Source organism: Clinocottus analis, unplaced genomic scaffold, assembly GCF_023055335.1.
Source record: "Clinocottus analis isolate CAN_PGR_092001 unplaced genomic scaffold, fCliAna1.0.p SCAF_16, whole genome shotgun sequence".
NCBI classification, from domain to species: Eukaryota; Metazoa; Chordata; class Actinopteri; order Perciformes; family Cottidae; genus Clinocottus; species Clinocottus analis.
Genome location: NW_027175887.1, coordinates 5,869,415 through 5,894,598, shown reverse-complemented (window position 1 = coordinate 5,894,598; position 25,184 = coordinate 5,869,415). Strand labels below are relative to the sequence as shown.

Here is a 25,184-nt window from a genome sequence, read left to right as displayed (position 1 = left end):
TCCGCTAGTCTCACATGGCCACATTGACTGGAGAGGTTAATGCAAGATAATGAGAAAACCTCAAGTGGAACATTTATGAAATGATATTACACTCACCTTAGTTTCCCCAGAGGGTGCTATCATGTACCATCTCCTTTCAATCATGTTCTTTTTAATGACTAGAATAGAGCCGGTGCGCTGATGTTATTTCACTCAGAAATTGGTTCAGTTGTTGCGTCACACATTGACAGCACACAGGGGTGTTGTTTTATGTCCCTGAGTTCTAACAGCGAGGAAGAGACTCCTGCAAGTTGTCAATACCAGCTCCTGTCTGTCTGTGTAATGTCTCCACGTTTGTATTGACCCACATAAAAAACCCCAGAAGATTCACAACACCAAATGTGGGATACACACTGTGAGCGTGCCAGAGCGAGTGATCGATTCGTCACTGGCCCGTGTGATTTATGAACCTTCTCCTTCCTTCAGACTACACTGACCACAAAAGAGAAATTCACACTTGCTTGTCACAGTCACAGGGCAACAAAGCGACGCCCTTGTGTTGCTACCAGTAATACCCTTTTACTGTCGCATGACATTGTCTTTCATGACAGCAGCCGAGCATCCAGCTCTCCCAGGGGACGCATGAAAGAGATAACATTTGGTCCCCCACCCCCTAGTTTTGATTTTTTTTTGGGAAGAGATAATAGACTTTATCTTTTATTTGCCTGGAAGCTGCTTCATTGACCCTCTTTTCACGGTCGCCATCATGCGGCGTCAGATTAACAGAAACGATTCCACACGGGAGTGAACACGTCCGTCCTAAACTGTGCTCTGTGCTATCGGTGTGGGCTGGAAGGACCAACGGCCCGCAAGCCGTCGGGTCTGTCAAACGTTAGTCGTCATGCTGGCTGCCCACAAACCTCTTGGATCATTTATCCTGAAAGCGCCGGGTGATTTCATCTTGCATCAGCATGAGGCTTATGAATCAAACAAATTGTGGCTCTTGCTTATAGTTTGTGTGTTCAGTGATGTTGAAAGAGTACAAGTGGACAGGTTGTCTCCCACTAAACAATGTAAGATCTATAGAGACTAAAGTGACTGTGGAAGCCGGAAAACACATTGATTTATTCCGACAGTCTGCCTCCTTCTCTCATCTTTTTATGGCTCTTTTATTTTACCCTGAAGTACAGATTTTACATAATTGATGGCTCAGTATTTTATAGTGCAGTAACAGACTGATGTTTTCCAGAGTAATCACTACTGTGTTGTTGTAAATATCTTTGCTTCACATGCAGTAAGAATATATTCATGCAAAAAAACAAAAAAGGGAATATCTTGTTGAGACTATGGAATACTACCTATTTGATTATTGTATTCAACACATAATTGTACTCTGGGTGCATGTGGATTACCAAAATAAAATAACTAGACATAATAGGCACAATGTGTGATGACTATATGTAATACTAATAATAATACTATATGTTTCAACAAACTAATTAAAACATTACCATTTATCTAAAATGAAAGCAAAGCAGAAACTGAAATCAGCATCAGAATACGGTAACACTAAAAAGTCTATAACTTTATAATCAACTCTCTACGACTGGAAACCAACATTAATTTTCTAGAATAATAAGTAATGCCATGTTACTCATTAGTTATAGTAATTATATGTTCATATTCACAATTACTGTCTCTAATGTGTAATTCCTTTATATTAATAGTTGATTGGCTATTTTTGTAAGTTGATTACGTTCATGTACAAAACAATAACGACAGAAGGTAAACTTACCTGACAATTACTGTATTTAATTGTTACGAAGCATTTTGTTCCAATGCTAAATAAATGTTATTAAAGTCAGGACACACGCTCGTGGTACAAAACACAATTACTTTCATAGGTTAATGATTACGTTACTGCCGAGTACTCCGACTCGACTGTGATGGCATATAAAGTGCGACTGCTAGATTTGATCAAACACACCATTTTCACTCGACATTATGTTACATTACGAGTCATAATAATTGACTTACAATGACAATTAAGCTAAAAGTGGCTCCAAAAAAAAACGCCCAAACGCCTGCGGTGTATTTTCTCCTTTTATAATCATCCATATTCTTTCAATTAAACACACACACACACACACACACACACACACACACACACACACACACACACACACACACACAGAGAAGCTTTGTTTGTAAGTCGTGACCCTTCGAGTGGAGGAGCGGGGACTGACCCTCACAACAGGAGATAATGGTGTCACTCCCTCACGGAGAGGAGTCAGATAAGGTGATTGATCGATACAGCGGACACACACCGGTGTTCCTGCTGAGCAAGGTCACCGTGTCCTTCTGCCATATCGCTGGCTTTATGTGCTGGGGATCCAATGTCTCCCCCTTGATTGACACCACGAGAGGGGCTGGACTTGGATGTTGTGCTTATCTACTGTTTCCACAAAGGACGGGGCTGGCTGGGGGCCAGAGACCTGGAGGACAACATCAATAAATAATCCAAGGGCTCCCCTTCAAATGAACAACAACGCTGGATAATTATTAGAGCGCTAACTGAGAAAAATACACGATTATCCAGTGAGAGAGATAAGAGCCACGGTTAATCACTATGAAGACGCTCTTCTGCTCGGTTCCACCGTGTTGAAGCTGCCTTTGGGGACGAGCAGCGACGGGCGACACACACACGCACGCACACACACACACACACACACACACACACACACACACACACACACACACACACACACACACACACACACACACACACACACACACACAGCTGCTCAACGTTCCAAATGGATTCCTTGTCTCGTAAACCAAATCTTTCTGCAGCCGCTAAAGCCATTTCAGAGAACAACGCACTCTGGGATGGCCATCTGTGGAGAATCATCTGCAGATCAAGGGAGATTAGCATCGTCCTGATACCACATCAGCCTCTCAGGTGTATTATTATTCTATCGCTCCTCTGTGTGCCACAGATGCAGCAGAGCTCAGGCGCTCGCCTCCATTTGCTCTCACCGTTACATCTTGGCTAAACACCAGCCCCGCTGTCACAAGGCTCCTGGAAATGGCTGGAAAATGAGTAGCTGTGGGTTGCCACATAAGCAGATGCTGTGAGGGTGTTGCATACTTTCAGAGGAGCCAGCACCTCCTGCACCTGCAAACTCAGGAACACACAGACGATCAGTTGTTTCATTTCCTGTCTCTCATAGCTGGACATGCTCAGGTATAATTAATCAGTGTGGTGAAGCAGTGAGGCCTTTTCTCTTCTCCCTGCGTGCGTGACTGAACTGAAGCAAACATAGTTCAAACAAAGAAAGTGCCATTTTGAGCATCTCCGCAAATCTGAGCATTCATGTTGTCACTGTTTATTCATTAGCAATCATCTGGCTGTTATCTCTCGCTACACCCACACTCAGATTGTCACTGCTCAAGTAGCAATCTGGGACGGTTTTCATTTTTCACCCTTGATGCAGGAACACACACACACACACACACACACACACACACAGACACACACACACACACACACACAGACACACACACACACACACGTCATTAAAACGTTTTTTTTTTACAAGTTCTAAAAGCTTTATTTTCCAAAATCCATCCCTTGTCCTCTCTATTGTACAGCACTGTAAATATCTTCTTCTTTTTTTCTTGTCAATCCATCCATGCGTACAGTGTTTCCTGCTCTCTCGAGCTGTGGAGGGATACCCTGAATGGATGGTCATGTTAGCTTTTGCTCAACCTGTCACCCCTGAGAAGGCCTGGCTATTGTGGCTTTAGGATATTGTCTAAAAAGGCCTTGAATTACATCATTAATTCAGTCACCGTCAACAAGGAGAAAAAAAAAAGATCACTCCAAAAACTTTTGTTTTAAATATTTTCTGTTGTACTTAAAAAAAGAAAAAAAAAACATATTGGCAAAACCATGTAAATAAACAAACAAAGAACAAAAAGAAGCATTTTTCCTTTCCCTGTATGCTGTACAGAGCCTACGATAACGTAATCTACTCTCCTCTATGATAGCAGTTGATTATGATACAGATAACAATAGCAACTCTGATAAAATCTCTATAGTTCCTCTATGATTTCTACATATAATTTGCCTTCTCTAGATTATTTTTTTAAGAAAGTTTCAGTTCTTTAGGTCAGAGTTCCCACTGAGCGAGAGAAACAAACAAACAGTGAATATTAAAGGCTGGCTGGTTCACTGAGTAGTGCGACTGGGGAGAATCACATCAGTATGGCCACGCTTACCCAGAAAGACTTGGGGGTCCTTAAATTAAACAGAAATACACATACCGTATGACATGATCAATAGTTTCGTAGAAGCACAAGCACTGGATGGCAATTACAGGGTTTTTACGACAGATGGCACTGCTGCATCACAGACAACTTTACATATTGCACAATGATAAATGCATAGGACTTGCTCCATGACTGTAATGTAAGAATACACATGATTTGGTTTGAGTGTTGAAAGAAGGATGATGTTTATGCTTACAGTCCTCATGAGACCTTGCCAACAGTTCATTTTTGGCAGATTTGGCAGATGGCTGAAAGTCAGTAGACATAGCCTTGGGGGGGAGGGACAGCACGCGGGCATGAACAGCAATATGACAGTTGATGTTGCACTCATGACACTTATCCCAAAGCATTTTAGCTCAGTGGAAGTCCTACAAAAGTTCTCCCTCCCCACTGGAAAGTGAAGCAGCAATGTCATATGGCGCTGGAGCGGCTTATAAGAGCGACTATAAATGGAACGGCTCAGGCCAGAGTCACGACATGTGGAGACGGACCACGAGCGTCGAGCGTCGAGCATCGAGGGCGGAACCAACAGGACGACCCCTCGCTTCAAATGACCGGCAGTTCAGAGTTGGCCCTTGGCTGTGTTGGAGTACATTGTTACAGGTGTGTCCAGTACAGAGTAGTAAAGCCATCGACACACTGGAAACACATCATAAACATGAACATACTGAATGTATTGCTTTGAATGTCTTAGTTATGGATGAACCATAATGTAAAAATCCCACTTGATTGTTCTTTTTTTTCCCCCGTCAAATTAAATTGATATGTAAAGACATACATCGAGGGCAAAACCAAGGCAAATATCGACACAATTTTCATTCCTTTTGTAAGTAAAATCAGTTTTTAAGGTGCTTTTAATGTGGTTGCCATGGCACTGTGCTTTGTTCCCTCCCACGCTGTGCGCTGACGCTGGAACAGGATGTCAATCACTGCCATCCAAACTTTTCACTGAGCTCGGGAATCCAGTCTTCAAGTTATCCATGGTGTTTTCATTCTGTGCGTGTTGGTGTACGTGTTTGTGTGTTCCTCCTCCTCCTCCTCCTCCTCATCATCAACATCATCATCATCATCATCATCATCATCATCATCATCTCATGCTGAGATCACACCACAGAAAATCAAGGGCAACAGCAAGGCGACAGCGTGGTGAAGGAGGGGAGGGAGAGATAAAGAGCAGTCACAAGGGGGTTGAAACAATGGCGTTTTGCAATGTACGACATCCATAGCTGCAAGAAGGATTTTGTGACGCGAGCTTGGCGAGAACATAATGTTCAGGCTGCACTGCGTGGATGATTCATGGGTAAAAAAAAACGAGTTGCAAATTGAAATAAAGTCAAGTTGACAAGCTGACCTTTTCTGGACCCTAATGAGTGCTTAATCCTGCGGATACAGAAAAGGAGAAAAAAGAAAAAAAAACCTGGAGGGTTATGACGATGGCTGTGACTCAGAAAGTAAAGTTGTGAAATGAAGCAGGGTTTTAACATATGCAGTTTGACATGCCACTCACAGGACTGTTTGATAATCGCCATAACCAACATGAAACATGACAGCAATGGACCTCACGTGGTCCTTTAAGATTGTTGATTGAAAACACTGATCAATGAGAGGTCTGTCCAACCATATGAGGAGGCCTCTGGTACAGCTGCTTTAATGACCTTTGACCCTCCCACCTCTCATGGAACCCCCAAACCAATAAGTTAAAAAAAAGAAAACGTTTTAAAAGAGCATCAAGTAAAGGGACCTTATTTTGTGGCAACCACACTAAACATACATCTAGACATGTCTATATTTTTTCTCTAATAAATTACACAATAATATAATAATCCAAACCATGTTGACCCATGAAATGGCTATAAAAGCGACCTCTGTGCACCAGTCACTTTCTGGAGGCCTGTCCTGCTCCTTAGGTCATGATAAGAGGAGCAGAAAGAAGGCATGATGGGGGATCTTGGCCTTTATGATAGGAACAGCTCTCAGGCCTAATGGCCTACTACTGAGCATCAGGACTTGTGCACTCTTTCCATTGTAAGTCAGGCAGGCTGCATAGTTTGCGTGTGGCCTTTGTCATGTGGGTCACACTGAAGGAGGGCCTGGGGTTTGGTAAAGGGAAAAAGGGTGGAGCTCAATCAGGAAGATGGCCTAGTCTTTAGTAGGGGGAGAAGATGTAGGGTGTGTGTGTGGCCCTCAGCGGCCCCGGGGCAGGCCGAAACAGTGCAGGGCCCAGGAAGGGGTTCTGGATGAAGGTGGTGGTGCCCACTGGGTGGCGCAGAGCCAGTGGGTTAGTAGCCATTGTGCACAGAGTTGGCTGGGTGAGGGGGCCGGGCAGGAAGCCAGTTGTCAAGCTCTTGGTCAGCTGCTTCTGCAAGGCCAGTTTGGTCTGGAGAGAACAAGAGGGGGAACGGGGACAACACAATGAGGACAAACATGTTCACCAAACTGGCCCAATAATAGAGGAATGCCTGTTTATACATTGATCCACACTAGATACCATCCATACCTGGGCTCACGTTAGCTTGTTGCATCCTCGCTATTATGGAACAATCAAAAAGGTGCAATGGCACAAAGAGCCTGAGAAGAGGTTTGAGCTTCAGGAATGAACAGAATCAACAGACTGCGCTCATGTCCATCCATATAGTTGCAAAGTGCCAACGTGTTTTTCCCCGTTTTGTATTCTCATTTCAAATATTTATTTAAACGCGACCCTCAATTTGAAATAACATAAAAACATGGGATTCTCTGGAATAATTTAAAGGGGAGGTATCATAACGACTCAGTTCTTTGGGGGCTGTCTAGATCATAAAACATGCGATTCAACCAGCGAGTCAAACATGGCTCCCCTTCTTATGTCACATGCAGGCTGGTTAGAATACAACATCCTCATCTGAATACCTCCACCCATGGCTTTGGAAGGTGCGCCATATTTTTCTCACAAGCCAATTGAAGCAGATTGGGCTTTTTGGGGAGGCTGATTTAAAGAGACAGGCGGTAAATCCAAGGGTTTTTAGACAGCAGGAGAAAAATAATTGTTTTTTTGAACATTAAAGTATGTAGGTCCAAAATACAAGTTTAAACCTTAAAATGATCATGATATGTCCCCTTTCACGATCATGTGCTCTTACGTCATGGCTCCAAGTTTGAATTATTTCAGTTTTGTTTCTAGGAAATCGTGTTTTGTCTGTCAGTTTGGTGAATACTACAATATTAAAGGGCCTCAGCAGCAAATTCAAAATGCTTTATCCTTTAATTTGTGAACAAAACACAATGCTATAGTTACTGAATACAAAATTGGACCTTGAACCCAAAAGCAAATTGATTCAAGTGGCAGATTGTATCGTCAGGTTTCTTAACAACGTAATCTTCAGCATACTCCTTGTGTCATCGGCACACGAACAAATATCTTAGGCTCTGTGATTTGGTGAGTTAAAAAAACCGATGGGATTGTTTCTTCCAGAAACCAGGGCTAACTGGAAAAGCTCCTTCCACTTTAATACTCTCTTGGCATCATGCTGTGCAAATAAAACGAGTTGCACCTCGTGTAAAATATACAAACCAAAAAGATTAATCAGAACTATCCCTTTAATATAAACATGATTCCTTCATGATCTCAGCTTGGTCCCCCTGCCTCGTGGCCTAAAGTTTAGCCATCTGAAGCTCTCGCCCTCCCATCCAACCCCAGACTGGGCTTCTCCTGCCACTGACCTGTGAGGAGAGGGAGGTGAGATTGTACTGGCTGAATGCTTTCTTCATGGCAGACACAGCCACGCTTGCATAGCTACTCCATCTCACGTTCTGTTAAATGGAGGAGGAGGAAGAGGAAGAGGAGGAGGAGGAGGAAGAGGAGAAGGAGAGATGAGGAGGTGTGTTTATGACAGGAGCAGAGAAGTGATTAATCCGGAGTGCTGATTCAGGCGGCTGATGTCAGAGCTGGTCAGGACTATTCCCGACTGGTCTCAGGGGTAGAGGACTCGCTGAGTACAACAGCGTGCTTAACCTCTATGACAGTACAGACACACACGAGTCCCTGAGCTCAATGTAACCAGATCTGCGTCTGTGTGTGTTTCTTCACTGTATGTCTGCTTGAGCTGGGGTTCAAACCAGTTAACTGTAACCGGAGAGGAAATTAAACTGGGATTTAAAAATGCATTCGTTGCTTACTGGATTGAATTTATTTCAATGTTGGGACAGCATGTCCGTGTACATCTGCTGTAGGAGAAAGGCAATTATGTTGTGCATTTGTGCATATGTGTGTTATTTGTCTGTGTCTTAATGCTGAGACTTACCGCTAAGCTGGTGCTTGGCTGGCTCTTGCTGTGGGGGGTAAATTTGGGCTTGGGTGGTTTTCCGGCCAGCCTATCCTTGTGCCTTCTGCTGTTCATGTGCTGCCGAGACCAGCAAAAATACCATCAGCGAGCTAGCAAGCATCTGTTGTACCACAGTGGTACAACTTCAAATGTTATCTGCTGATTAATAATGGATATATTACACAGCCAGTATGACTGAAGTCCTCAGAAATTACATCACTTTACTTTCTAGGGCTGCCACACCATCTCCTTCTCTGGCTGCAGTACTAACAGGCTTCTGTCCTCCTGGGATAGAGGTTGTTTATGTAAGACACATGCCAGCATATCCTGCATCTTTCCAAGACAATCCCTTCACTCAGATGTCGTATTTAATGAACATCAAAAGGGGAGAAATCGCCTCCCAAACCTGGTTTAATGCCAACGTAACCAGAAATTAAATACAGGCGGCATTAGTAGCTTTCAATATTGAGTAGTAAATTAATGCCTGCTCACTGAAGGGCTTTGCAGTTAGTTATAGCATCAGATTATCTATCTAATTTAGCAAAATAGCTGCTGCTTGAATGTACTCAGCACTCACAATCTGCTTTAAATAGCTTCATTTACGCGGCTGTAAATGAAAGTGCTGCTTTGATTTAAGCCACACTTCGTCACCGTGATGTTTAAACGGTCTCTTGGATTGTGCAAGGTCTTTGAAATGCCATCATGCATATTTATCATTTGTGATAGCTTTTATACGTGTGACATTCGAGGTCAGTCTGGTCTAAGTTCATTGTGTAATATCTCTTCATGTGTCAGGTAATTTGTGAACCGTGTGCAGTTAGTTCTGAGACCATGTCCTCCGTCTGTGGAGGTGAGGTAATTATATGCAACAGTTCCTCCACCGCCTAAAGTGATTGGGCAAGAGCACTTTCCCCCGACAAAGTCAACAGTGCTTTAACGCACTTTTGAACAAAATCATATTGGGGAAGCGACACTCTCACTTAGTATGCCGTGACCAATCTGCACGACTTCTCAAAGGCCCTGCTTCCCTCCTCGTCTTTCATTTCAGACAGCGCAGGAAGGAGAGGAAAGTCCCAGAGTGACAGCTGTTGCTGTTTTGTCCCCTTATTCGAATACTTTAAAAGCAAAAACAGTTCAGCTCTCGTTTGTTGCACTAAGTATTAAGGTCATCGGTTTAGTATGCTGCCAGTGCCTCACATACACATTTCTGTCCTTGTCTTCATCACATTATACCACCGATCATGTGAAGAATGACTCCACATCCATTAGTTTGGTCTCAAAGTTGACCAACTTTTTTTTTACGAAATCCACAGTGTAGAGAGTGAAAAATGAAACGGTGGACCAGACATGAACACAGAATATAACCCCAAAGCTTTGTGTTTCTTTTGACATTTACCTGGCTAAGCTGGGTCTCAGAGTTCACAAAGATTTCACACACTTCACACTGAAAATTCTTGCTGGGCACCCCGACGCTGCCTTTGCTGGCCAGCCTCTTGCTCTTGCAGCCCGCGCGAGCTGCCACCACCTTCCCTCTGCGCCGAGGCAGAACGCTGTGACCTTCCAGCATCAGCTTGTGCTTTGTACCTGGTGGAGAGAGCAGAGAGCCGGCCGGTTTTTGTGATGGTTCACATTAGGTAATCATACAGGCAAGTATTTGACGCTCAGATGTCCAAAGCCTGGAATTAAAGCCTGTTTTACCGCTGTTGTGTGCATCCAGTTGGGAGGTGGAGTTGACTGTGACTTTGCAGACAGGACAATGGAGGTGAGCCTTGCTCTTTTTGGGGTCCTTGTCCTCATCTGTTCGTGGCTCCTCCTTAATGCTGGACGTGTCCGCATTGCTGCCTGACTCAGTGCTGGGTCCCACAGTCTCGATAGCCTCGATAGCCTCGATGGCCTCAAAAGCCTCTGGGACTTCGGGGGCGCTGGTGTCCGAGGCGGTCTCTGAGAGGTGTGAAGAAGGCGATACCTGTGGAGGGGAAAGGGTGACCAACTCCACAAAGGAAATCTCGGACACTGATGTCTGCACAAGTGAGCTGCTGGGACTCTCCTCAAGCTTTTCCTCCAGGTTGGCTGGCTCTGGGTCAGACTGAAGACCTGCACAAAAGGTCAAATAAAGGACAACATCAGCAAGTTGTGGTTCATTTAAACCTGCAATACTTGTTTGGATATTGCAACGCAACATTGACATTAGAACTTTTAAGCTGATATAGGGAACTTGTTAGCAGTTGTTTATTTCCTCTGATGACATGCAAGGGATGAAAATACCATGGCTATTTTCTCAAGGAGGATTCCAGTGCTCAGGCAAGTATGTTACTTTTGAATTTAGTTTGTGTTCTGTCAACACAAAATGTTAATTTTAGAGCTGTCTGCTCATCTTTTATGCAACTATAGCAAAGGCTCAAAGTGGTTTACAGTGAGGCAATGAGGTTATGGCTTCAGGATTCCCTGATCCAGTGAGTGAATATATAACACCACGTCAGCATGATGTCTGAAACAAAGCCTGAATAAATCCCCTTGCATGTGTAATCAGCATAACTCTCTTTAGATTGACAAATACAAAGTCAATTAATCTCCAAATAATCATTTATCTTTTTACAATATTGTAGCCAACATTAAGAGTGCCTTGGAAGCGCTCGCTTTGTGGCATTTTCTGATATAGTATCAGCCTATCAGCCTTCGTTTTAAACAATGTGGCGCAGACTAGATTAGCGTTGGCTTGGGCAAGTAAATGCCACCAGCCTTCTACCTCCCTCCTTTCCTCCTCTCTATTCAAACATCAAGTGGACCCGGAGTCGCAGTCAATATAAACAAACCCATTGACTGCCGGGCCCGGGCCGATAAGTCACTGAAGTTCTATTACACATCTCCCCTTCACCCCATCGCCCTCCCGAGGGAGTCGCACACTTCACCCCAGAGCACTTCGCGCGACGCTCGCTGAATATCTCCATTTCATTTAGTGCGCTTTCTCCCCACACACATTCACTACACTCCTCTGTGCAACTCTGCTCCATTGATTTACCCTGTTACGTCTCAGTTGGTGAATTCATCATTGGAGATAAGGTTCTTCCTCTCTCATTTTCGGTAAAGAAAAAGAGCAAGATTAGAGAGTCCCCTTCGCTGTAATGAGAGTGACCCCGGAGGGATTTCAGCTCCTCTGCTGGGGATTGAGGTGGGGGTAGGTATGATCCTGAGCTCAAGTGAACGACAGGGACACCCAAGAAGTCTCTGGAGGCGAGTGAAATTGATCCATTGACAGAGGAAGACATGGACGCTGGTTGAAATCAAACCCTCCAAAAAAAAAAAGACTCAGATCCTGAAGGACATAAGTAATCATTTCAGCTATGCCAGCTGAGATTATTAAACTTTTAAAAAAAGCCAAAATTCTAACTCAAACCAAGATATCGCTAAAAAAGCTAAAGAAAAATACCAAGATTGTTCCTCATGCCTTCCTTGTTTATCCATTTGTTAGTTGTCCCACTGACCATCGACATGATGAGAGAAACTGCCACCAAAATTGGCAAACTGTCAGAACAAAGGCCAGCATATTGGCAGTGCCTCTGCGGAGGAAAACTACACAGCTGAACATTATGGATAATTGGATCAATGTTGTGCGGGCAATCATCAGTTTTCTTTAACTTGAAAAGAATGAAATTCACGTTTTAACAGACCGATTAATTATGACAGGCTTTTAGAGCGTAAACACAACGGAAGAGATCTCCGTTGGGCCGATTGATCCGTTGAGAACTTTAACCAAAGCCAAACAGCAAATGAATATGAATTTGGGACTCATTATGCACACACGCGCATACACATTCAGACAGCGAGCGCCGAGCCAAGGCAGCCTCAGAACATAAACAACTTCCCAGGGGGGAAAAAAAATAATCCGTGCTTTAAATCATCATTACTACGGTGACAGGCCGAGTCCCTCGTAAAGACGGTTTCAACAGTGGAGTCAATCAAAGCAGAGGGTGATTGATGCTTGTCACGATGGATGCAGGCCCTTTGTCCCTGGGCATCAGCCTGCTGCTCAATCGCTGTGCGCTCCCTCCCTCCTTTCTCGGTCTGAGACATGGTTCATAAGCATCGATTAGTCCTTTATACGTCTGAAGACAACCTGTGTGGATGAATTGTTGCGCTACCCTTAATAGCGGAATATCTCAGGACGTCAGCGATGCTGGTAGTTAAAAGTAAATTGACCACATATTGGCCATCCCCATCGATGACGAGGTTATGTTGGTACTTCAGCAGCTCAAGGTCTTGCGTTGTGGTCATTTTGCAATTTCTTTTATATTATATTATCTGTGTTCTGCTATTTCTCCGTGACAAAGGCTAAATCTTAATTACCAGGTCCATTCCACTGTGGCACTGTGCCCCGAATAGACTTGCAATTTGGGATTCTTAATTTGTTCTCGAGTAGAAAAAGTGCTCTTTGAACTGCATGCAGCAACTTCCAGCCAAAAGCTTGTATATGAATGGTGCAGGCCTCCTACATCTGAACATGCGTCGGTAAACAGGCTGCCCTTGTGGGTCTGGGTCTGTTTATTGCAAACCAGACACAGAGAGGAACAGCCGACAGTTGTGTTATTGGTTCCTGATGGGAGACAATGTGGGCATTACCCTCAGACAGTTCCAGCAGCCTTTAGTTTCACGGGAGACATAATTCATTTTTTAGAGTGTTCATTTGGAGCGCTATTCCATTACAGGTTGGTATTGTGGCGCATGCCAACACTGGCTCGCTCTGCTGCATTTTAATTTCACATTAGGCCAATCACACAATTGGGCTTATTAAAGAATGTTCCTCCTCACAAAATTGCCTTGGAAGTGTAAAATTATTCACAGCATAAAAACTAGCCAGCACTTATCTACTTTCTCTTTCACTCCATGCTGTCTCTCTCTCTCTCTCTTTCTCTCATTTCATCTTATCTTTCATTTTCCACTCATCATCTCGTTTCGTCTCCAGTGCTGCTTCCCTCTTTTCAGAGCTCTCCTTTGCAACGCCGGAATATTAAAATGAGGTTTGATGAGAGTGTTATCAGGCTCCCAGTCTTTTGTCCACTTTCTCCTTTCTGAAGGAGACTGTTAGTGCTCAAGGCGAAAAAGTGTGCTTGTGTGTGTGTGTGTGTGTGTGTGTGTATCCACGCACACACAAACCTGTCTATGGGGGGCTGGGGGTGGCGGGGGTGTAAAGTACAAACTGTCTCCCTCTGCGCAGCACCTCCATATCTCCTCCCTGATATTCCATCTAGCATCCAAGAGCATTTTGAAATTCTGCTCAGATAGTGATATTTTGCGGGGCAGGCGAAGTGGAGGAGGAGGGAAGAAGGAAAGTAGAAGAGAGGGAGGGAAAACTGCTCTCCTCTTCAATCCCCTTGGATGGATAAATGAAAAGTGTGGACCCAGATGAGTGCAACATGAGAAGGTAATGGGCTCACTCTGCAGTCAGAATGACATCGGAGCAATTTGTGCTTTCCAAGTTAAAGTTGCAGACGTGCCGTGTGGAAAAGTCAGCATTCTCATTCTGCTGAAAGGGCACCAAGGCACTCTGCTTTCTTCATCAAAAGTCAAAATGTCTATATTTACAGCTCCAATGTTAACTGTTTGGTAAAAGAAGATAAGTGCCTTTGATTTCTTTCAACTTTTGTTTCGATTTTGACAGCCCCTTTAAACTATCGCCACTATTTGGCTCCCTCTCAACTCAGCCAGCACTGAGTGTGGTTCTTTTCATGCTGCACAAATACACCAATTCTGGTTCTACAACTACCCTCTCTATCTAACCGAGATAGATAGGAGAGTGCAGGGGAGTCAAGCAGTGGAAATTAAGAAGCAAAGGGGGTAAAAACGAGCCCGGTGAGGCTTCGATCGATCTCAGCCAGCTCCTTTATTTACACAACATCTCTTGCTCCCAGACATCCCACAATCCCACAGCTTCTGAGTCCACCATCCATCACAAGGCTCAGGGACATGGGGCTGGGTCAGAGAGGTTTTAGGGGTATAGTAAGGGTTGAAATTGCTGAGGTGGATCGGAGGGAGAGAGGGTGAAGGATAACGTGTACAGAAGATGTAATCTCACCGAGTGGTGGATGGAGCGGAGGGACAGAGATGAGAGAGGCCAACATATGAGGGAGGAGGAGGAGGAAGAGGAGGAGGAGGCTAGAGCGATCATCAAGAGATGCTTTCTGTTTACTTACTCGCTCCCTCCACTAGGCTTGTTTCCATGAGCACGGGAAGAGCCGCCTCAGACGTGGACGTCTTGCAACTGTCCCGATCTCGTTCCCGGTCTTTGTCCTTGTCTCGGTCTCTCTCCCTCCCTGTGGCTGAGGCCTCCCCAGCTCGCCGCTGCCTGTTCTTCTGGGTCTCCATGGCCTTGAGCTTCCGGGCGTGCTTGTGGCCCTTATAGTGAGCCTCTGCTTGGTTCTGCAGGTAAATGAAGAAGGAACAAAAAAAACAGGTTAGGAGGAAAACGCAAAAAGGAGTGTTTGACTTATTGTGTTGTATGCTGGAAGGACTGGAGCCCACGTGCAGTAAATGTTAAAATGCACGGCTGAATGTTCGCTCTCTTGCAGGCATACACAGGCTGCAAGGACGAGAGTCTGTTTCCACCTGATAACGGCGCTGGCACGTTGGGAGGCCAGAGGTATAATTGCATGCGTAATATGCAACAAGAGTGAGGATCCCATCTCCACAACTACCCTATTAATGTGCACCAAGAGAGTCAGCCTCTGCAAATCCTCGACACGTGGCAACACGCACACGCACACGCACACATCTGAGCACTTGCAAGCACACAATCCCACAAATACAAATCAGACGCAAAACACTAACTGCGGCAGCAATAAACACGTTCACACAAACTTCACTCCAGGAGGAAGGAGATTTACCTTCGCTTTCTCATCATTCTCACGATTCTGTTCAATCCGAGAACAAAGCCCCCGTTGTCAGAGCAAGCGTGGATACATAGGAACAGCAGAGAAATCAATACAGAGATCACTCATTAAAAGCCAAAACAACCTGCAGGGATCCGCTCTCATCAGCTCCCGGCCTCGATAGGACATAGTTATAGAAGGAAGAAGCAGAACTAGAACCCGCCGGCTAAATGAGGAGTTTTGTTTGAATTCAACCCAAAGTGCAAAAAACTTCAATGTCCCCAAATAACACAAAACATACCAACTCCTGAGTAATATGGATATTTTCATACCCTCCATATTTAGGTGATAAATGGATTAAGGGCAAAGGATTTAGTATAAAATACACTTTTTTTCCCCCCAGAAGTGTGTTTTGACATGTAGAGCTAGGTAAGTCTTTTCTTCCTCTGCCGCAACGCTTCCTTCCAAACTCTCATCCAGATTTAATTCTTCAAGAAATAAATCATGCAAATCCTCAAGTACAAAACAAGTTGCGTAAAGGGTTTGGACTATATTTTTGAAGGGCTGCTAAGTAAACATGCATGCAGACATGCAGAAATGACAAAAAATGCTTTTTTTCAGTAGGAGCAAAGATGTGTGTTTATCTGATTACCTGCGCACCAACAATACATTAAGTAGCACAAGCAATACATAAGATTGGCGCCGTGCACAGATCCAAGTACACATACAAGCCCCAGCACAGCCCCATGTGTTCGCTTTAACGTGAACACCAGCAGCCTGGGGAAGAAGTTAGACATGTACACTTCACATTAGCGAGCCTAATGGTGTGATATAGTGGCAGCCTATGAACAAAGTGGCTGTCAGAGTGTCTGTAAAAACAAGTCAGAGACTTCAGCGCATCGTGTGACTGATCTGCTGTGAAAAGGCTTCGGAGATTAGCGCGACGTGACAAATTCAGCCAGTGCCTTCTTCACCACCAGTGTCTCCGTCCAAGTGAGTGTCAGTGGAGGCAGAGGGACACGGTGTGAAATGAGCTTTGGTTTTTCACATCGCCATCCCGGCCAGCAGGATACAGCACTCTGAGGGATTCTTCATTGTCCAGTGATTAAGCAATCCTTCGGTTCGCAGTAAACATTGGACTGCATCTGGTGCATAGCATGATGCTAGGTGGGCGTGGAACATGTCCCCCTAATAGCTCTGAAAGTTGCTGAATCCTCTTTCCCAATAATAACTTGCTTGTAGCGAAAATATGACAAAGCCATGAAACAAAACACATCTTCAGTTAGTTTTCTTAATTCAATTTTGATTGTTTTCCCGCAAGTCACTAAAAAAGTGTACGATTGGTAATCATGTATCTCCTTTTATAAGTTTGCCTTGCACAGTTGTCTCTGAGTTTTTGCTGCACTGTGCTATAAATACATGTCGCTTGATTATGTTCTATTATGTTATCACAATGTAAGAATTTGAAATATGACGAACAAGAGGAAATACATCAAATGAAAAATGTTTGCAGGAATGTATTCCACGCACCCACGCACACGCGCGCACACACACACACACGCACACACACACACACACACACACACACACACACACACACACACACACACACACACACACACACACACACACACACACACACACACACACACACACACACTGCGTAAAACAACATCCTAACACCCTCAAGCCCTTTTCAGAAGCCATTGACAGACCAAATCCCTCCCATCTCCTTGACTGTTAATGGAAATTAAAAAAAAACATTTCTAACCGAATCATCTAACACACATTAACATGCAAAATGCCTCGATAGCAACACGTCCTCAAACCATTTAATTTCCTTTATTGGAAGCTTCACAGCAGACAGGCCCAAGGCAACCAGAGGGCACTTGGCTACTGAGGTGTTCCTCTAGTGTGAAATTAACGAAATAATTTGCCATTTTGGGACATATGCTTATTGGCTTTCTTGCAGAGAGTCATATGTCTCCTCATGTGGTGAAAGTGACGACAAGACTCGAGGAAGTTGCTTCATCTGAAAAGCAATAATCCGGCACACAACCTTTATATGAAACCAGACGAGTTTGAAGGTGTCGTGGTATTGATCTCTCACATACGTTTAGTCAGAATTGTCATTTTTTGCAGTTTTCACACACCCACCAGTGATGTCCCAGAGCCCTGCCACACCCTGGAGTACACCTTCACATCCCTGCAGGCAGGCGAACAGTTGAACCAACAGAGGTCAGCAAAAAACTCATTTTCAGCTGCTGTTAAATTGCTCTTTTAGGTAAATTTGTGCTCTCTTGAGCAACAGAGAAAGCTTACTTTCCCCCCTTTGAGGATTATGCACAAGGATAACTGGGTATAATATGTTTGAAAACTCTGAGGAGGATACATGGAGGTGTTAGGAAAGTATTCATGGTCTCGGAGAGACAGATAAAGCTACAGTCAGACCTGACACTCCTTTAAGTCGGTGTGCAGCGGCAGGGAATGGGATTTTCTCTATAGTGGGCGAGGAGCACGTCTGAGTCTCCTCTCCCCCTCAGCTCCCCGTCCCCTGTGCCTCAGCCTTTCTTTGAAGATGGAGGAAGAAAAAGTGTGTCTCTGTGTGTGTACTTTACAGTGCCAAACGAGATGTCTTAAGGCCTTCTGGACTATTATCTATTTGTTTATGTGAATATGCATGAAATGTCATGGGATCTTTTGCTTGTGCGTATGTGTATGTGTGCGTTTGTTTGTGCCCTAGTGCGCACGTTTGCCAGCCTACAGTATGTGTGTGTTTGTGTGCCTGTGCTACGAGTGGCAAGGATGGGAGAAATGGAACGAGGAGCCGAGAATGCTGCTTCCTGCTGTGGCTGCTGATTGTCTCTGCTCTTCGTTGATAAACGACAGCTCTCCCTGCTGTCTAATCCCTCACACCAAAACAACACACACACACACACACACACACACACACACACACACACACACACACACACACACACACACACACACACACACACACACACACACACGCACGCACACACACACACAGATTTCACTGAAGGGGAAACTTTCAACTTATATGTACACATAACTAGAAAAAAAACCCGTTAACTTTTACATAAATTGACAGAAAGGGCTCCACTTACAGTTTTTTTTGGTTTTGCATGCAGACACAAGGATTTGCTTATTCCCACACACACAAACAGTCCGTGGGGAAGATAAGGGCTTAAGTAAATGAGGGGCATATTTTCAAAAAGCAACATTCAAGAAGATAGCAGAAGCACAAAGCAAACCAATTATGTTCTCTGAGGCTCGACACACGTTTGGTACAGATTGCATGTATGTTGTAAATCACCCAGTCTGGCTTATTTCTCATAAACAGCAAGGCACTAAAACATTTCTTACCGTTGAGTTAAAGCGCAGGTGGCAAATGTTGCAGGAGATAATCTGTTTCTTCTTGAGGGGCTGAGGGACACCAAATGTGTGGTTGATCACTGCCTTCTGGACAGGGTCCATCTGAGGGGCAGAAAGGAAAGACCAACACAAACCACATCAGCTCTATACAATTTTATTTTCTCAAATAAGAAATGTCTGTGCAGCACACAACTGAGCTTATTCCCCAGACGGATCAGAAGATTCAATCTTATATCCTCTGGTGCAGGGGTGGCCATCTTTTTAGATTTTGGGCCATATTTTTTCTTTATATATAAAGAAAAAATATAAGGCGTCACAGGCCTTTTGCAGAAATAGCCAAATATAGGTTTTTGTTCATGACCCAAGCGCCCACGTGAATTATTTATAGCAGAACGTAATGGGGAAATAATGTCAGTTATTAGTGAAAAAGGGCACCAGTGTTGAGAAATATACTGAGAATAGACTGAAGATTTAAGTTGGCTCCCTAAAACTAATGCAGGTAATTCAACAGTCCTGCAATGAGCGTTATCTTCACAAAGGTTGACATGTTCAGTTTTTGTTGAATCTGTTTTAGAGAGGTGATGTTTCAACTTTATGAGGAAGTGTCTACCTGTGATAGTTGGGCAGGTTTATTGCATAAATCTGGAATAAACGAAAACTTCCCCTCTTGAATATTAGTATGAGGTTCATGACCCTGGGATGTGAGGGGAATTTCTCAGTTTCAGGGACAGTGTGCGATACTTGTTGACCACTGGCTCTGTTTTATTTTGTTACAGAAATAGCAGAAGTACATTAAGAGTGCCACTGACGCACTTATGATGCACTAAACTAGAGGTATAACCAGATAGAAGAAATAGCTATAGCTCAGAGAGGAGTGGAGAGGCCTACTTCATATAACTCAACCATACTGAATGCCAGCTAATCGAGAGAGAGAGAGAGAGAGAGAGAGAGAGAGAGAGAGAGAGAGAGAGAGAGAGAGAGAGAGAGAGAGAGAGAGAGAGAGAGAGATCCTTGACCAATATAAAAAATAAGGTTGGCAGTTTAATGGCAATTGCACTAATAATATTACTACTCCCACACAATCAAACATTTCTATTATATTTCTGTAAGACATAATATATGTTTAAAAAGGCTTTTACGATAATATGATATTAAATATTATACATGTTCTGCTTTGAAAACATTTTTTTACCATGTCAATGCATACCCATTTAACACACATTGTCCACCTACAAAAGTATTTCATCTTATTAGCGGAGATAGCCCTCCTCTCCGGACAGTGGGGGTTTGTGCACGATGTGCTTGATTGACAGCTGCCCCAGTCAAACCATACCCAGGATTGTTTAGTCGTGTATGTGTGCTGTTGCCTTTAGTGAACTGATTGATCGCATCTGTGGCGGCTACATTTTAGTGACCTGAAAGCATGTCTCTGTTAGCACCGAACGTCTGAGGGACTATTGGTTTTAATGTCACTTTATTGTGCACTTGAGTCCTTTTGTGTTCAGCAATACAATTAAAAACATATTTTAATATCAGCAGCTCCGTGGCTGTTAGCTGTTGGCTCCTAATTGCCGACACAGTAAAGACGGGAGACGTTCTGCTGGTGCTGAAACCTTTTTGCTGTGTGTGACTGGTCCCTGTGTTCTGATAGTAATTAAGATGTGTGTCAGTTTCATTCTTCGCTCATGCATTGCAGGCAAGTAATCATCTGGGTTATCCCTGCTCTCACAAGGGTGGAATGTATTAATAGAGCTCCACCTTTTTCAATTTAACATCAGGACCTCAAAAATGGGGCCGAGCCAAGACGGGCCCCACGCCCCATTAGTCACAAAGCACTGGGGTCCAGGATAGAAATGGTAACACCATGGCTCTGAAAATAGTCCTTTCTGATATAAAAATGAAAATATGATGCAAGTTTAATAGAGAGCTACACCCACCCAGAACGCAGGCATTTCTATGAGTGAAAGGAGTATTCAGAGAGCTGCTGGATGCCCATGATCTCTGCTGCTTTACCTTTTTAGGAAATTGTCCAGAGTAATAGAATTTAAAGAGATTGAGTATAGTCTTCTGTTTTTCAGTGATACATCTCAAAGCTGTTGAACTGCAGATGGATGTTGCTCCTGTTCTGTGAGTGTGTATGTAGACCGCACCACCACCCTGGACCACAATGTGCATACACATACTGTGTGGAATATATAATTCAACATCATGGAGCCTGATCATGCACAATACATGGTGCAGTGACACCAATCTGATGCTCAACTGTAGTTCAAAACCTAAGCCACAGGTATCTGTGGGGCGACTCCTGTTAACCCCTTACGTAGACCATACGTTCAGCTTTAGTCTTTAGTTCTTTCCAGACAGACTCTGCAGGATGAAGTTTGTTCTGAACACGGCTGCATTGGCCCGTTGTTACAAGCCTCGCTCCAGCTCGTGTTTAAATGTAGTTAGAATTCATTGTAATCCCAGTTATGCGACTGTCTAATACATTATGAGTCAACGCAGCCCAGGGGGAAGTGTTTGGAGAGGGTTTTGGGCAGACTAATTCAATTTTAACTGTCTGTGAATAGACTCCAGACAGTCCCAGAACGGCACACTATAAACAGTGGGGGGAAAGCCAGGGCTTCATTAGAAGGTCTGCGTGCCACGACGACAGCTGATTTCATTGTGGCACCCTTCATCGTGGTATCACATGCAACAATCATCATCATCTTGGATCGCTCCCCAGGCTGGTTCAGGGCCCGGGGTCTGGCCCAATCCTTTCCTCCGCTCGCTTTGCAGAACAGTGTCCGCAGTTGGACCGATCACTGGTTCTACACCGGCGGCACTGCAGACAGCCTTAGTTGCCCAGAGATCAAGGAGTGTTGGTGTATTGATGGCGCGCTGCCTAGTTTCTAAAACACAAGCCGAAGCAATATCAGAGCCCTTTGTTACCACACAAGGAGTTTGTGCGCCATGTCCGAGGCAGCTGCCTCTCTGCAAGACTGGAGTCTGTTTACTACCGATTCCTCAAGAAGGCCAGGTGTGAGAGGGAATATAAACACACCTGACACTGAAACCTCCACGCTGAAGGTACATCTCTCCCTAAGGGCTGTTTTGGCCTTTGTTGCTTTATTTTGGCCTCTTCTGCCGGACTCAAAGCCACCTCTGGGAGCGACTGACTTTTCCCTTCATCAGCCAAAGCCGGACTGTTGAAACCTAGCGCTCCCACTCCTGCTGCCCTGTGTCCACCTTAGCAGGGCAGGCTGCACACAGCTATTTGTTTTAGGAACCGAAGAATGTGCCCATTGTCCGTCTGCAGCCATCCTGAACCGACTCCTATAAATGAGCCTCTTGTCCGAGGCCCGCGTCCTCCCCCGCCATCCTGGTGCAGACAGAACTTATCCTGCGGCGGGAAGACCATGATGGGGTTTAATGGTAGGTAGAAAGAAAAAGGGAGAAAGAGACGCACAGAGAGAGGAGGGGGAGGGGGAGAAAGGGGATGTAAGAAGGGACACCAGGGGAACCGGAGGATATTTAGTTTTGGAGACAGGTGCATTCATCTTCTCCCCTGCACACGTGAGGGACAACATGTGCCTTATCAGGACGGAGAGAACCTGCAGGGGCTCTGCGTTGAATGGACTTTGTGATTAATGCCACAGCTGCGCTGTCAGACTGTGTGTTATAGAGGCTAATCATCTCCTCCCGGGACTGAAGCGACACTGATTTGATGCTATTTCCACAGTTATCATAATTTCTGCATTACGGTTGTGTTGGATTCCTCGTCCTACTGCGAGTTTTATTCAATACAATAATGTCTTAACGACTGAATATAATTGCAACTCTGTGAGTTTAATTTTCTGCATTCATTAATATTCTTCTACAATGAAGGTTTATAATAGGCCTGCTTTTATTTTTTTTACTGTGTTTTCTTTCTCCATATTCTCATATATATTTGCTTGGTTGCCATTCAATGTTTATTTCAAACAACATGAATGTTAGAACAGAACATATGAGCATTATAGAGACAAAATACTGACCAGAGAGCTGCCCTACTGCCTCCACCACTAATATAAATACATGAGGGTGTTCGCGGATTTAATGTTGCCTTTGCTGCCAGGCATGCTCAACCCTCCATAGAGCAGGGCAGCAGGACACATTAATAAACTGCACTTGGTCAGAGACCCCCTACACACACACACACGTCACACAGCACACGTTTACCCACTCCCTCACACATGCAGCCAGTGTGTGGCCCTACCGCTCTCTCTTTCAACCTTTTTTTGCTTGGTTTGAAAAGGTGTAAAGTGTATGCTGGAGCGAAAGCTGCGGCTTATGTTTCATTTACAGACCGCGGAACTGGAGATGGTTCCACAGTGTGCAATGAGTGAACACACACACACACACACACACACACACACACACACATCCTCATGCACAAGCACACGCGGTAAAACTAGGATCAAAGAAATTAGAAGTGCCTACACACACACACAAAACGACAATGGGTAGAGCGCTGGTGAGTAAAGGATCAAAGATACAGGCATTTAATTCCAGTCACAAGGTAAGCACTGATGAGTTTGCTGCTGAGGCTTGAAACCAGGTAATAAGGGTCTCATCCGGTGAGATTCTGATACTGAGGTGACAACTGGGCTGCTCAGAGGGGACACACTGCTTGAATAGAGATTAGCATCCCAAACTGAAGGTAAAGCCCCTGCAGAGACAGCGGGAGAGTTTATGGGACGGGTATTTGAGGCTACGGTCTGGCAGGATAGCAATAAGGACATGGTTTTATAGCCCTGTCTGTTTTTATACCTCTCACTGATCATGAGGTCGAGTATTGACACTAAATTAAGGTTGTTCCTGACACTAAAAACGTGACCATGTTTGTTGGGTGTTGACATGATTTTTTTTGATCAATACAACTGATGCAAGCGTGTTGCAAGATGAGAAAATATGCTTAATACCTTAGTTCCTTGTGGATATACTGTATGTACTGGCTCCACTTCATCTATTTACTATATTTCCATGACATCAGGTGCCAAAGTGTAACACTCACCGTGCTAAAGTTAGGGAAGAGGCTGAGGGGGGAGGATCCATTGAGTCTGAAGGGCAGGAGGTGCTTGAGGTCGAGCTGAGGGTGCAGAGGCCGTCCCGGGATGGGGAGGGAAGCCAGAAGGGGGTTGCCCTGGGCCGATGTACCTGCACAACACAAAGAGATAGATGTGAGAAGTTGAAAAACAGCGGGACATGTTAACACAGGGGCCATTTCTGTCCCAGTGTGATTGTAGGAGTGGAACTGAACGGATGGCTTCCAAAAGGTCAGGTGCTGCGCTCAGAGGAGGCCTGACTTTGATTTATTTGGTACCAGAGGCACCATTACACCTCCAGCTGACATCCAACACACATTGTACAACTGTGTGTGTGTGTGTGTGTGTGTGTGTGTGTCTCTTCTTATACAGACAATAGGAGATGTACACGGGCACTTTTGCTGGAGACTTAATACTCCCATCACCCCAATTGCCCAGACTGATCCCCCAAGGACAAGCCACCAGTCCTTCTGTGCATACGCACACACACACACACACACACACACACACACACACACACACACACACACACACACAAACACAGGCACACACAAACACACAAACACATCATTTAATTACTGATTTATTGGCGAAGGAAAGGTGCCTGTGCGAGGGGGAAGATGGGAGATATCGGATTTCAAATGGACCAGGGATGAAGAGATTTCTAATTTTCCGCTTGGCTGCGTTTCAGTGGACCAGTGTGCTCACCGGTGCACAGGCACTTATCCCAGCGCCAGGATCAATCATCAGTGTCAGCTGCGGGTCACCGTGGCCACACCAACGTATGCCTATCATGTGAGCCCCCCTGCAACGCTGTGAGGCCGTAGTACGACTTGACTTAACGCACACCACAGACAAAAAAAAGCAATCACTGACTTCACTATAATACCAGAGGCTTAGAAATACAGAAAAACAGCAGCCGAAAAAGCTTATTCTCTGAAAAGGGGAGGGAGATGTGTAATATTTCAGAGACAGATGGTGAGATAAAAAAAGACAGAAACACTTGTCCATGATAATTGATAATATATTCATAGCCGAGTGCATCACGGATTATGCTACTTTTTATTATCACGATGAGAAAAGACAGAATTCGACACCGAGTCTTGGCCAGTCGTGTTGTACAGGAATCTCAAATAGACAGAAGTTAATTTGCCAATCTTCTCTGAATGTAAACCCTGTTGTCTTGAGAACTACCTTTGCAAAGTAGCACAATATTTCTCGCAAAATCCAATCAGAGCAGA

At 44.4% G+C, this 25,184-nt stretch overlaps 1 protein-coding gene across 2 annotated transcripts in view; it reads right to left on the bottom strand.

Annotated features, from left to right (window-relative positions):
* Nucleotides 1-3,267: 3,267 nt before the first annotated feature.
* The window catches only part of znf385c (zinc finger protein 385C), a 110,201-nt gene continuing 88,284 nt past the window's right edge, over nt 3,268-25,184 (bottom strand). For both annotated transcript variants that reach the window (XM_068579326.1, XM_068579327.1), the window contains 8 exons: nt 23,913-24,055; nt 18,866-18,976; nt 14,804-15,029; nt 10,314-10,709; nt 10,012-10,199; nt 8,595-8,693; nt 8,014-8,103; nt 3,268-6,691 (listed from right to left, as the gene is read on the bottom strand). In XM_068579326.1, coding sequence (XP_068435427.1) covers nt 6,461-6,691; nt 8,014-8,103; nt 8,595-8,693; nt 10,012-10,199; nt 10,314-10,709; nt 14,804-15,029; nt 18,866-18,976; nt 23,913-24,055 — 1,484 coding nt within the window. In that variant the 3' untranslated portion in view covers nt 3,268-6,460. The remainder of the gene's footprint in view (nt 6,692-8,013; nt 8,104-8,594; nt 8,694-10,011; nt 10,200-10,313; nt 10,710-14,803; nt 15,030-18,865; nt 18,977-23,912; nt 24,056-25,184) is intronic.